General features: G+C 34.0%; 1 protein-coding gene across 1 annotated transcript in view; it reads right to left on the bottom strand.

Moving 5' to 3' along the window:
• DMD (dystrophin) overlaps window positions 1–13,530 on the bottom strand; it is a 909,379-nt gene that overhangs the window by 603,079 nt on the left and 292,770 nt on the right. The window contains exon 41 of the mRNA XM_010004489.1: window positions 1,990–2,184. Within this exon, the coding sequence (XP_010002791.1) occupies window positions 1,990–2,184 (195 nt within the window). The remainder of the gene's footprint in view (window positions 1–1,989; window positions 2,185–13,530) is intronic.

Below are 13,530 nucleotides of genomic sequence, written 5' to 3'. Positions count from 1 at the left end.
GCAATCCCAAGCACAAATACAGGCTGGGTGGAGAACGGATCAAAAACAGTCTGGAAGAGAAGGACTTGGGGGTGATAGTGGGCAAGAAGCTCAACATGAGCCAGCAATGTGAAGCCCAGAAAGCCAACCATGTCCCAGGCTGCATTAAAAAAAAAAATGTGGCCAGCAGGTCAAGGGAGGTGATTCTCCCCCTTTACTTGGCTCTTGTGAGACCCCACATGGAATGCTGTGTCCAGTTCTGGAGCCCCCAACATAAGAAGGACATGGAGCTCTAGGAGAGAGTCCAGAAGAGGGCCATGAAGATGATCCAAGGGCTGCAGCACCTCTCCTGTGAGGACAGGCTGAGAGAGTTAGGGCTGTTCAGCCTAGAGAAGAGAAAGCCCTGGGGGGACTGTATAGCAGCCTTCCAGTATCTGAAGGTGGCCTACAGGAAAGCTGGGGAGGGGCTGTTTCAAGGGCTTGTAGAGAGAGGACAAAAGGGAATTGCTTTTAACTGGAAGTGGGAAGATTTAGATTATACATTAGGAAGAAATTCTTTAGTGTAAATGTGGTGAAACAATGGAAAAAGTTGCCCAGGGAGGTAATGTGTGCCCCCTCCCTGGAAGTGTTCAAGGCCAGGCTGGTTGGGTGTTTGAGCAACCTGGTCTAGTGGGAGGTATCCCTGCTCATGCAGGGGGGTTGGAACTAGGTGATATTTAAGGTCCTTGCAATTGAAACCATTCTATGATTCTATGAAAAGGAACAGCCTACTGTTATTTTACACAGTCCTATTGTCAGTTATATACTTCCTTTGCTCTAATATTTTACTGTTATGCTTTACTACACATACTATCCTGCCTTGCTAGGAAGCTGAAAACATCTAATTTGCAAGAGTTAATAAAGAATATCTGGGTGGGTGTGTGTGTGTGTGCGTGCAGATACCTAAATGTATAAGATTCATGTATATATAAGAATTATAAATAGATGTGATTTTATAGAAGCTAATAACAGCATATAAATGTAGTTTTGTTATATTTCCTCTGTTGTGGAAAGAGATAAATGGCCTTCTATAGAAGACAATTCAGAGCACATAACCAGAGCCCCTTCCCTGATTCTCCATCTAAGCTTCTTCCTTATAGCTGACTGCAGGCAAATTCTGGCCTCTTTAGGCTGTTTCCTTTTGTTAAAACCTCCTCTTTCCCAAAATAATTACAGAAAAATGGAAATGTGGTCTTCATGCTGGATGACGGTATGAAATTACTGTAATTATATACAGCAGTTAAGCATGATTTTTTTACAAGGCTTTCCTCACACAAACATTATTTTGCAAAAGCTGATAACCCATTCATCTACTGAGGATTACAACTTTAATCTTATTCTCTTCTTATGTCAATTCTGTGTTGGAAAAGTTCCACGAATTTCAAAGGATTTAAGTGTTACAAGTGATGAAGAAACCAGACAGTAATATTTAAAGTCATAGCACAACAATATAGAATTTAGCTACACTATCTAGCAATTGGACAATATTTTCTATTTAGTTAATTAAACTGTAATAATTGCACATCATACAGCCAAATCAGAATTCAAGCTAAATTTTACTTGGTTTAGCTGCTGTTCAAAATCAAACACTAAATTAAAAGCTACCAAGATCGGGTGTGGATAGGGTTGCTTATTAATTACTTCAAATTACAAATGCACAAAACTTAAATCACAAATTCACAACTTTAAATATATAACTTCCCCTCTCCATCCTTTCTCTTCCATTCAGTGGAAGATACCATAAAGCTCTTGCCTTCCAAATACAGGTGGAAACAGAAAAACATAAATGAAACCTTCAGTTTTCTTATATGTTGCATCTATGTGCCTTCCTATATAAACATAGGTATATTCACAGAGAGGGGCTGAGCACTTACAAAACAGATTTCTCTGAGAGTGAGTGCAGGCTGTCAATACACAGAAGTCCCAAAATAACAAAAATCTTGTAATTGTGAGAAATGCATTCTATCTTACCTTAAGACACTCTTCTTGTTTGAGGAGATCCTCACAATCCTTAGCCTGGAGAACAGGAGTATTAAGGCGCTCTTCTACTTCAGACAAGGCTTGCAGAAGGTGAAGGATCTCTGCCAGGTATGTAGAAGGCACATGAGTGGTTTCCACAGTCACAGTTTCAGTCACCACAAAAGCTGTATCTTCATGAACTGTTTGCTAGTATAGATATACAACAGAATGCTTCCTTTAGTTTCTTAAAACTACACAAACGTATAACTTAATGCAATTTCCAGCTCACAACCTAGAAACAACTAAAAGCAATTTCTAAGGACAAACGCAGGAAATAGTTGAGGTTTCTGACACAGATCACTCATACTCCACTTTTCTGTTTCAAGTGGCAGGTACTAAAATTAATCCATGCAAAAGTGTACAAACTTCTTTTCTTACTCTACAAAGAAACGAAGACAGGAAATGCAAGAGTACTCAGACTTATGGTGTTACTGAGATTTTAGTGCTAGGCCTTTCATTTTAAATTATCACATCTCTTTAAGAATCTGTCCATTACAGAAATTGCACGCCAGGCCTAAAATACTAAATAATTTCAAGGTGTCAAGTAAAATAATTACTTGTGTAATAGACACAATTCCTTAAATAACATGTAAACCAAAACAATTAGGTCAACTCTGTACTTTCAACATTATCTTCAAACCCTTCTGTTTAATGCATTCATATTACTAAAAGAAATTACAGCAACACTTCTTCAGAAAAGGTGTGTTCCTGAAGAAATTTTTAATTATTTTTTTAATCTTGTAAAGTATGAACTACATACCCTATTCTGAAAGGGTACATGATAACACTAAATGTAAATACATTTTGCATGCATACACTAAATGTAAAGAAATCCCAGAATATTTTGGTTCCCAGAAATCACTTATCTACGGCATTTGGAAAGACACTGACATATGAGGTGACAAAAGAGTAACTGTTTATATAAGTTCTCCGCATTTCTAATATTATGCATTTATGGATCATACATTAAAAGTAACACCAAAAGTGTACTTAGGAGCAGGGAGTACTGTGATTGTCTCCAAATACATGATCAACTGTATCTCCATTATAAAGTGCAAAACCTAAACATACAAATTATGTGTCGATTTGTAAGAATATGTTACTATTTATTTGTTTTATCACATCACAGAAGATTCCTAGTGTGGGACTGAAATCAGTTGTGCTTGACATCTGCCTTCTCAGAAATATAGACTTTACTTACTGAGGAACTCAAAGAACTTTTGAAATCAATTACATAAACACAGAATCTTAGGGGTTGGAAGGGACCTAAAAGATCATCCAGTCCACCCTCCTGCCAGAGCAGGGTCCCCTAGAGCACATCACACAAGAACGTGTCCAGGTGGGTTTTGAATGTCTCCAGTGAAGGAGACTCCACAGCCTCTCTGGGCAGCCTGTTCCAGGGCTCTGTCACTCTCACAGGAAAGAAGTTCGTCCTGATGTTTACGTGGAACACCCTATGTTCCAGTTTGTATCCATTGCCCCTTGTCCTATCACTAGACATCACTGAAAAAAGCCTGACTCCGTCCTCCAGACTCTCACCCTTAATGTATTTGTAAGCATTGATGAGGTCGCCCCTGGCAATGTTTCTTTCAAAAACCATAGTATTTAGATGCTAGTCCAAATACAGATAATCATGGACTTTGGAGCCATATATGTGAAAAACAATGGATCAATAGTCCTGAAGAAAACAGAACCGTTAGTGAGCTACACCATATGCAAAACAAAACAATTATAAACACTATCTTGCACATACTTCCTCAGAAAGGTGTCTCAATTTATCTATTTGCTCTGTCTATCCCTTCATTACATGTTTCCCTCCTCTGAGTTACTGGGTTGACTCATCTGGTTCTAGAAGATTTATACATATCACATATAAAGCCCATAAAGTTAACTGTAGACTTGTGTTATTCTGCTGCATTTCTTATGCAGGTTTCATTGCTTTGCTTACACTTTTCTCACTAAATGACTTTCTCAGTACATCTGCTAATGCTGAAACCTCCTGAATTGCCATATCACTGCTATATTTTTTTATTATTTCAAATAATTTGATTTTTTAAAATTCTGTTAGCCCTCCATGTTTCTCATGAATCATATACTCTGCAAAAACATCCGTTTAACCCAGTAAACCAAAACAAAAAGTTAATTAGAAAATGGAAGATTCTCAACAGGCTACTGAGGCATGCATCAATATATTTTCATTTCTCAAGACTATACTATGATACTTCCACAAGTAGCAAAAAATCTTCAGACACACATAAGGAACATTTTAACTACAACCGTATTTTTCTTTTTGAATGAGAAGACAGAATATTCATATCCACAGTAACAAAAACAGCATGCTAGGTGTGCAATGTATTCACTCAGAATGAGGTCTCATGAATATATAAAGAGACAAACAAGTGTTAATTACTTTCTAGAGTTGTACTAGCTTAATCTATTTTTTCAACCCAAATTTAAGCTAATACACATACATGTAGATACATACATGTGCATATAAAATAAAACAGAGGCCTTTTTGGTCCAAGTAATTCCTGAAACCAGGAAAGGTCAAGCAGAAATCTGATGCATAAGCCCTTCATGGATATCATGCTTAATTATTTATAGTGGTGTCAAAATTGAGTATCTTTCAATCACTAGTACAACAAACTCATATAAAAGCACTCTTAAAGGAAAAAATAATTAAAATCAGGACTGAAACTTGTATGACCTATGTGGTTTAGTAATCCCTCAAAATATGTTTAATACTTAATGTCAATCAGTATTAATAAGATGTATGCAACCATATATTCATACTGGTCTTTACAGAAAACTTTATATTTTTTACAGCTGGATGATTAATTATATAGGTCTACAGGCAACATGACTCAGGAGATTTCTAGTTCAATCAAACCATTAATGTTTATATTGTTAGTTGAACTGAAAGTACTACAGCCAGATAAATAAAAAAAATTATTGATATTTGAATGTAGAGGCCTACCAGAACCTGCCCTTATATTTGGGAACAATACTGAAAAATACAAACAAACAAACAAAAAAAACCCAACCCCAAACAATCTTAATTAGTGTCTTAGTACTAATTAAATAAAAGACTTGTAAATACGATACAACAACAACTTTAGTAGGTTTTTCAATAGGTCATAGGTGTTTCTTTCCATCTACTTTTCCCTTACGGTCAACAGCATAAAAGAACCAAGGGCAGAAATTGGAATCTTGCACCAAGGAACAGAGAGCAGGCACACCCAGAACTGACAATTTTAATCAGCAAAGAAAGAAAAAAAAAATTGGCTTGTCCTCATGTTAGCTGGAGTTTCCTTACTGCAGAACATACAGTGACCAGAGTCATTCCCTGTATTCTGGACAAGCATCTTTACTAGAAATGCATAGTTGAAACTGAATCATACACTAACAAAGTAATGTGTGTTGTTTTTTTTCATTTTTAAAGACATTGTATCAGCTGGGAAGAAATACTATTAAAATAATATTAATTCAGTAAAGATATATGTTATTGCTAATGGCAAAATGGTTCATCAGAAGCAAGGTATAATTTTATAAGGATTAAAAATAAATTCAAAAAAGGAAAATAAAGTTTTAGATAATAATTTAATAATGGTTTTGAAAAAGTGACAGAATACATTAGGTAGTTCTTGAAAATACATGAAAATTATACTTCAAAATAATGCATAATATAAATAAACTCTTATAATTATGAGGAAATGCTGGTGTAAATGGCTGTTTCCTATATTGTTATTTCTGTAAAATACATTTATGCTTATATTAATTTATTCTGGTTTCTTACTTGACTTTCAGTGATAAACTGATCTGCAAATATAATAAATAAAAATAATAAAAAAATAATAAATCAAAAAATAAATAAAAAATAATAAATTCCTTTCTGTAAAGCTGAACGTTTTGTGCACTGCTTTTCATCAACAGTTATCATCACTACAATTTTCTTCCTCATCATTACATGTTTTTAATTAAGGCATAGGATCTTTCTATTAACATGATGCTGTCTACAAGTGAGAAACCAATTTTATTAATAGCTACCACACCATTTCAGGTGCAACCCTAAGACAAGAAACACACGCATGAATTAGAGAGAAGGCCAATAAGCAAAAAACCAAAACAAACAAAACCAATCAATCAAACAAACAAAACAAAATATACAGGAAAAATGCAGGGTTTGGTCACAAAATCAAACACCTCCCAGAAAAAAAGAAAAGGATCTATGATGATTATCACCTACATCTCAAATAGTATTACCTGGTGGCATCAGAACTAATTAGCCTTGGCGAATGCTGTTGATTTCCTTATGGTACTTGAAAACTGTTTAAACATTTTTCACTCATCTCAGTTTTTTTCTGTTTGTTTGTTTGTTTGTTTTTCTTTTCCTGCAGAGGGAACTATCCCAACACCATTTTTAACTGTTCAACAGTTTACATCCAGAAAGTCTCCAACCTTTTTTGTGGAAGGCCTTGATAACTGTTCTATTTTTGCTCCCTTCCCACTGTTTGACTCCAAACTCATGGCAACCTTAGTACGCTGTGCTTTTGAGTTAACGGCTTTCCACAAAGACAATACAATGGAGGAGTAAAGCAGCAAAACACACTTATCTGCACTACTGCACCATGGCACATGCCTAGCAGTATGAAATCTAAGAGAAAGAAACAAACATGTGCCTCCTCCTGAATGCTTGAGAAAGTATTCTTTACAAGCAGCTTGACAATATACGAGGGTGCAAAAAGCCCACCCCATGGAGGAATACATGTAGGAGTGCTGATACAAAAGTGCTGAAAGGCAGTCATGCCTCAAAGAGGCCAATAAAGCTTGCAACAGATTACTGCTTTCTAGAGCAAACTCTGAACTACATGGTATTTGCTAGTCCATTGTTAGCATCAATATATCAAATAAAGAATTACAAAGGCAAAAGTATAATCAAATGCTGTCAGAGATAAATAAACCCACTTTCAAGTAAATAGTTATATGTAAAGGAGATTTCATTCACTCCTTCCTATGCCAACTGTGAGTGACGATTCCAGCTAACATTCAGGAAAACAAATTCTGTCCTCAGCACTGCTAGCACATCTTATTTGTGTGTATACATTTAGAAGGCAGATCAAAATCATAGCAATAATATGGATTTTTTTAAATTATGAGATGGGATGGTCTTAGCCAACCACAATAAAATTATCTATCAGTACAAAACAAAGCATCTCTTTCAAGTATAGATACCTAAATCCTCACTACAGGATTAAGAATTTATAAAATGCTTATGTAATTCCATGAAGGCAAGGCCTTAAAAGGCACTTGGCAGCATTAAAATATTTTTTAAATATTTTTTTAAATAATATTTTCAAGTGAGAGCTGAAATGTTTTGTCATGTATGTGATTTTTCTCCTCATGTATGATTGCAGTTCACAGAAGCCTCTACCTTTCAAGACATAACATGCATTTTAATGCTTGCACCTGACTTCAAGGGTAATGCATAAGAATTGAAACTTTAAAAACACATGATTATTTTTAGCACACTGCTAGGACAGAGATTTCTTTATGTCTTCACAACACTTCACTGCTAAGGCAAACCTTATTGGTTGACAAATGTTGCATTAGCAGTTTTTATTCTATGACAAAATTAATCTGTTTAGTAATACATAAAATGAAATACAGCTAGTTCAAATGGAACTATTCTTAATCATACTATTAATTAAAAAACATTTCAGTAAATTTTTCAGGCTAGGAATAGCAATAGAAAATTGAGGGATTCTTTGCTTGGCTCAAACACTTGGAAAAATATTTATTTCATCCCTAATTTTTTATTCTTTCTTTTTTCCTTTGAGTGGATTATTTTCATATTTAGGTGACGGAGAAAAAAGCAAGATACAGACAAGAGTTATAACAATCAATTTTAAACATTAAGTCCAGTGAGATTTCTCATTATATTTGTTGTATGAATATTTGTAACTTTTTTTTTTCCCCCTCCTTTATTTTTCCCCCCAGGATTTAAATATATAGGTTAAAAACTGTGAAAGAGAATTGTGGTTCTGCATGCAATCCTCTCTGCTTTGCAGGCCCTCATGCCTTTAGAGCCCTTCAAGATGTCAAACACACTGGGTCAAGTAGTAAAATGAACAGCTTTGGCAATCACTTTTACTTCTAGCTTACATAATTGCCTCCAGATATGGACTCAACTCAGGCTGAAGCACTTGCTGCATATTAAACTTCACTGCAGCGCATTTGAAAACTTACCCATTGCTCCTTACTAAAGATCTGCTAGCATTTATGTAAAAACTAGCACAAATTGGAAATTCTAGCAGTTCTGCTATTAACTTTTAACCCTGAAAACTTCAACTGGTCTCCATTTGCTAACATATCTTATTCCCTTTGCTTTGTTAAGCAATGAAAAACAACAATTAATTTTGAATAAGTTGATATGAGAACTTAAGACTATCATATGCTTGACTGTATCTGATATGTCAGCTCTTTTAGAAAAAAACAACAACAAAAAACAGAGCACTATCTTATGCCACAGCTGCAATGTTACCATGTCCCAAAGAAAATAAAAATCTAGTACCAATATGGCATAACTGAGTAATTGGAAGTACTGGGATTTAGAAAATGTGTCTTCTTTTGTGTTGTTTTGTCTGTTTGTTTTTTAATGCATATATGTTAATTACTTCTGATAAAGATGGCATATCTCAATCTAAAATTGCAGAATTATAAAAGGAATTATTTTTAAAAAAAGCCTAAATCTTATAAACATTCCAAAAACACTGCTTAGACCATGTACAGTTACTAGTATTTTGGAGGGAAGACAAGGGTTTAATCATCAGTAAGTCAAAAGAGATGGCCATTCTCAATATTAGAAACCCATAAATAAGCAAATACCTAGGTAATCATGGTATATTTTAGAATAAATGAGAACACATTGGCAAACCTCCATCCTAGGCTGCTTTTTAACAGGTATTTTAAAATGTTATTTAGAATTTTATAAGGGTTTACCTGGAAAATGTTTTTGTAATTGATTTATATGTGTTCATTTCCAGGAGGAAAATGTATTTGAAAGTTTTTATATGCTCACTATAGGAAATATAAATCCATAGAGTGTTAACCATTTCTAGTACTCATCCTGCAATATATTTTCACAGCTGAAAAAATACATACAGATATTATAAAGAAAATGTCATACCTAAGAAAGCATCTAGTTGACACTCTTCCTACACAGTCCTATTTCCTTGTAACCATGATGTCCAATTTTGACATGGTCTATGGATTCCGTTAAACCAACATTATGTACTCAAATCTGCCTGCACAGCAGAAAATACCCAAAAGAACTGAAGGTATTTCAAATTGTTTTTTATTCAAAATAGAATGTCAAAATTGTGTTTCTAGGACAGTGATAAAATGTAGAGAAGAAACGGTGTATATTGTTGCAAAACGAGCTTCTACACAATATGGTGGAAGGTAGTCTTCCTAGGATCAGACTTTGGTCAATGCCAACTTATTTAACGGCTGATTTATTACGATACAGAAGTGCCCTAATCTTAGACAGTACTTATGCGTGAAGCTATAGGGCTTTCATGAATAACAACATGTGCAACTCTGCTTACTGATCATCAAGGAACCAACTGATATTAAATAAAGCACAGATATGTTAGAATTTGATGTCTAAATGGCCTAACACATTTTGAAATTGTCACTCTAACAGCTTCAAAGAGCAAGGTCCTAAACCTTAAACACTGACACTTCCCAGAATGTTAAAAGGCATTATCTAATTATTTTCATTTTTATTTCTTAAAATAACCTTAACTTATATTTATAGAGATGCAATCATGCAGAATAATAATAGGGTTTGTCACTTAGGCTAATTTCATTATTCCAAGACATAAATGTTTTTTAAATAATATGAGTGAAATTGCTGACAATCCAATGCCTTTGAAAACTAGTTAAATATATATACATAGATACCCAGCATTCACATTGTACTTACACATATTTATTTCCTTCTGCACCTTTTGAATAGAAACATCCATAAAAAAAAACCAAACAAAAACAACCAAGAAAAACTAAACCGAAACAAAACAAGAGAGCAACACTTTTTAATTGTAGTCAGGAGATGAACATCATGTCTTCAAAAGATACTTTCACATAGGGCCAGACCAATGCGCTGGAGGTCTCTGCCCTTATTTAATTCAACACTATAGCCAAGTAATCTTGACATCAAATTCCTCACCCTGTCATTTATTATATTAATAAATTATGATAGTCTATATCAGAGAATATAAGAGGGTAATTAGGTGTCTTGCTTCCCAAGTAGCTAGGTAATTACAAAGAAGAAAATACTATACTACTATAATACTCACTTTTGTCAAAAAAAAAAATTGGAAGATGTGACAACTGGGTGCTATGTCACATACGATTATTTAACCAAAGGTTGTTGGTCTTGTTTCTGTCTCAGCTATACTAAGACCAGTAAGAAAACCTGTGGCTAAGACTATATTCTTATATCCATATCATTTAAAGATAGCATCCTAAACCAGCCTTAGTCCAAGTTTCAGCAAAAAAAAATCATTCCTGTTATGAGGTAAAGATGTTGAGTTTCATTTTTAAACTGGAGAACATAATTCAGATCATTTCACTAAAGTTTATAATAAATAATGCAAAATGGTAGACTATACTATTTCAGTAAAGTTTATCTGCAATACAGGACTTTTAAAATTAATTCTATTAAAATACTGTAGAATTGCACTGATGACAGTGAATACTGTACAGAATTAGTATGGAAATTTGAGAGAAGACAAATATATAGGTTATAGATGGCCTTCACTTAAATCACCACAACACTGTATGCATTCACTTTACAAACAGATAAAGTGCATTTTCAAATGCATCTATAAAAATAGCTTCTGCTCAGCTATATCATAGAATCATGGAATATTTTACTTGGAAGGGATCTTAAAGATCAACTAGTTTGAACCCCCAATATTCCAATATTGTTCCAAACACAATATTCAGCTTCAGTGTACTTCCCATGGCTTTCTTATCTTAAATTATACATAAAACTAAAGTATTTGAAAATACAATCAAATTATTTGGACTAAATTTTCTAATAGCCATTTTGAGGATGATGGTTGATAGAAAATGGGTATAAACATTCATCTGTGATTGTCTTCCCAAAGATTCTCAGTCATCTTCACCTCTTCAGCAGACCACAGTCAAAAAACCCCCAGTCTTTTACTGTGCTGTCTAAAGCTATTTTTTTAAAAAGCAGCCACTGTAAATGCCAGAAAAGTTACACTGTGTCACAGGATCACCTCTGTCCTGTCCTCAAGAGGCCCAGAGCACATAAGTGAAACAGACACAAATCGACTACTATGCAGTTCTTTTATTTTGTCCAGTAGGTATTATCTTATTTTGTTTTTAATGCCTTCTCTCTTTTATTCATCCTCTTTCCTACTCCTTGTAGCAATAATGAAGAATTACTTGGCTGCTGCTTCTTGCCAAACAAATACTTGAGCATGAATAAGAGAAGAAAACCACTTCTAATATGGCTGTGTGTGAAAACTGTGGAAAACAACGGTAGCACATTACAGCTGAAATACCGCTGCAGACAGATAACTACGACACCAAGTCCTAACTGTAGCTGATTTATTTCACTTACTGCTTGATGTGTATTTAAGAAAGTATCTTTATACATAAATATATTTTAGCAGTTAAAAAATGGTTTAGATTTCATTAAATGAACTAAGCATAGCTCCACAGGGAAATATTAACTGAAAACTGCAAGATGCCCTTAAAAGATGGAACTTAAACAACCTCTTGAATATCAGATGTAAAATTCGTTAGTCCTTAATGTGGTTGCGTTTGTTCACCTCTCTCACCTGAAGTGCTCATCCAGTTAGGAGACAGGTATTTTGAATTTCTGAATGCCTTATGGAATCTTAAACAAAATAATGTCTTTTATTTGGAAAAAAATAAGCTTACTATTATTATTTCATAGTAGAGTAGTAAGAGAATTGGTATTTTATCTGTGTTGCACACAACTATTGAACTGTTTAGATTAAATCACTTACCTTATAGAAATAAATACAGGTTTTCTATAGCTATTTTCCTTATTCACTCTTGTTCAATGCACAGTCTAATTGTTATGAAAAAAAACCCAGCCTCTCCTTATGTTTGTAATTTTATTAACTTTACTACTTTTCCCAGTATGGCCAAAATCCAGGCCTAAATATTTCAGTAGTAAAATGACCATAAATTTCAATAGAATGTTTGTGTGTGTCATCAATGAAACTACTTAAATGACTTAGGTAAACCTGTTTTTTCACTTGTATATACATCAGTAAGTACATAATTTTGACGGCTGTTAATAGGTTACAAGAACAATATTCCTCCTGTCAAAAAAATACTCTGGCTTGCTGTTAACAGCATGCATAGCTCATCTGAGAGAGAGAAAGGAAAAAAAAAAACACACCACCATATGTGATAGTAGAAAGAATGTTGGATAGCTTGATAAAATATGTTAATAGGATATGAAATAAGAATTTATAGGGTAGGCTCTGCACGTGTTCCTCTAGAAAATGTTTTCTCACGATAAAGGCCTTCAGTACTCCCTACGCACAAAGTAATTTCAGTCAGCTCAATAAAATCTAAATGAGCCATGACACAAACATACTCAGACTGCTGAAATTAAAACAAAGAAAAAAACTTCTATAAAAACACATTAACTAAATCTAATTTAATTAAAAGTAATCAATGTATCAATAACTGATTTTGATCCTGGCATGAATTAAACTATCTGAACCTAGCTTTTTCTCAGCCACAGATAATTATTTTCATCACCCAGGAAAAGTAGCACAAATTGTCACAGAAAAATAGTAACTGGAAGATGTTACTGATACATTTTTGGAAAATACTGTGCAATTGCCAAGGCTCAATGATTTTAGATTCTGCAAAGACAATCTAGAAATTAATGTCCCTTGACCGCCCTAATGTTATAATTTTTACTGAAATGAATGGTTTTCAAGACAAAATGTAATTTTAATATGTAAAATATTACATAGTGTTCTAGGGTTAAACATTAATGGCTTATTTCTTGACGTGTATTTTAAGCTTCCATGAATTTCAGTGGGACTTCATGAGTAATCATAATTTAAAAACATTGTGGTAAAATTTTCCACTCTTTAATAAGTTACTCAGATTTTACAACTGAAGTTTACTACTGACTGACTTAAAACAGGTATTTTGAGCAGAAATTAGGTAGAATGCTAAAATTTTCTTAACGGAGGAATCTGAAATCTGCCCCACTGAAACCTAAATTTTCTGCCCATTGCTTATATTGCCACATAGGAACAAGTGGGACAAGAAACTTGTGAGACAACATTAACTCCAAAATCTTTTTCCCACTCAGTATCATTTTAGGTCTTGTGCAGTTGTATTAATGTATTTGTGTACAAAGTTTAATCTGTTTTTGCAACAAATACATCTTTTCCCTAC

The sequence above is a fragment of the Chaetura pelagica genome, unplaced genomic scaffold (genome assembly GCF_000747805.2).
Source record: "Chaetura pelagica isolate M959 unplaced genomic scaffold, ChaPel_1.0 scaffold308, whole genome shotgun sequence".
Classification (NCBI taxonomy): domain Eukaryota; kingdom Metazoa; phylum Chordata; class Aves; order Apodiformes; family Apodidae; genus Chaetura; species Chaetura pelagica.
The sequence above is the reverse complement of the archived record's forward strand: the minus strand, read 5'-3'. Positions and strand labels throughout refer to the sequence as shown.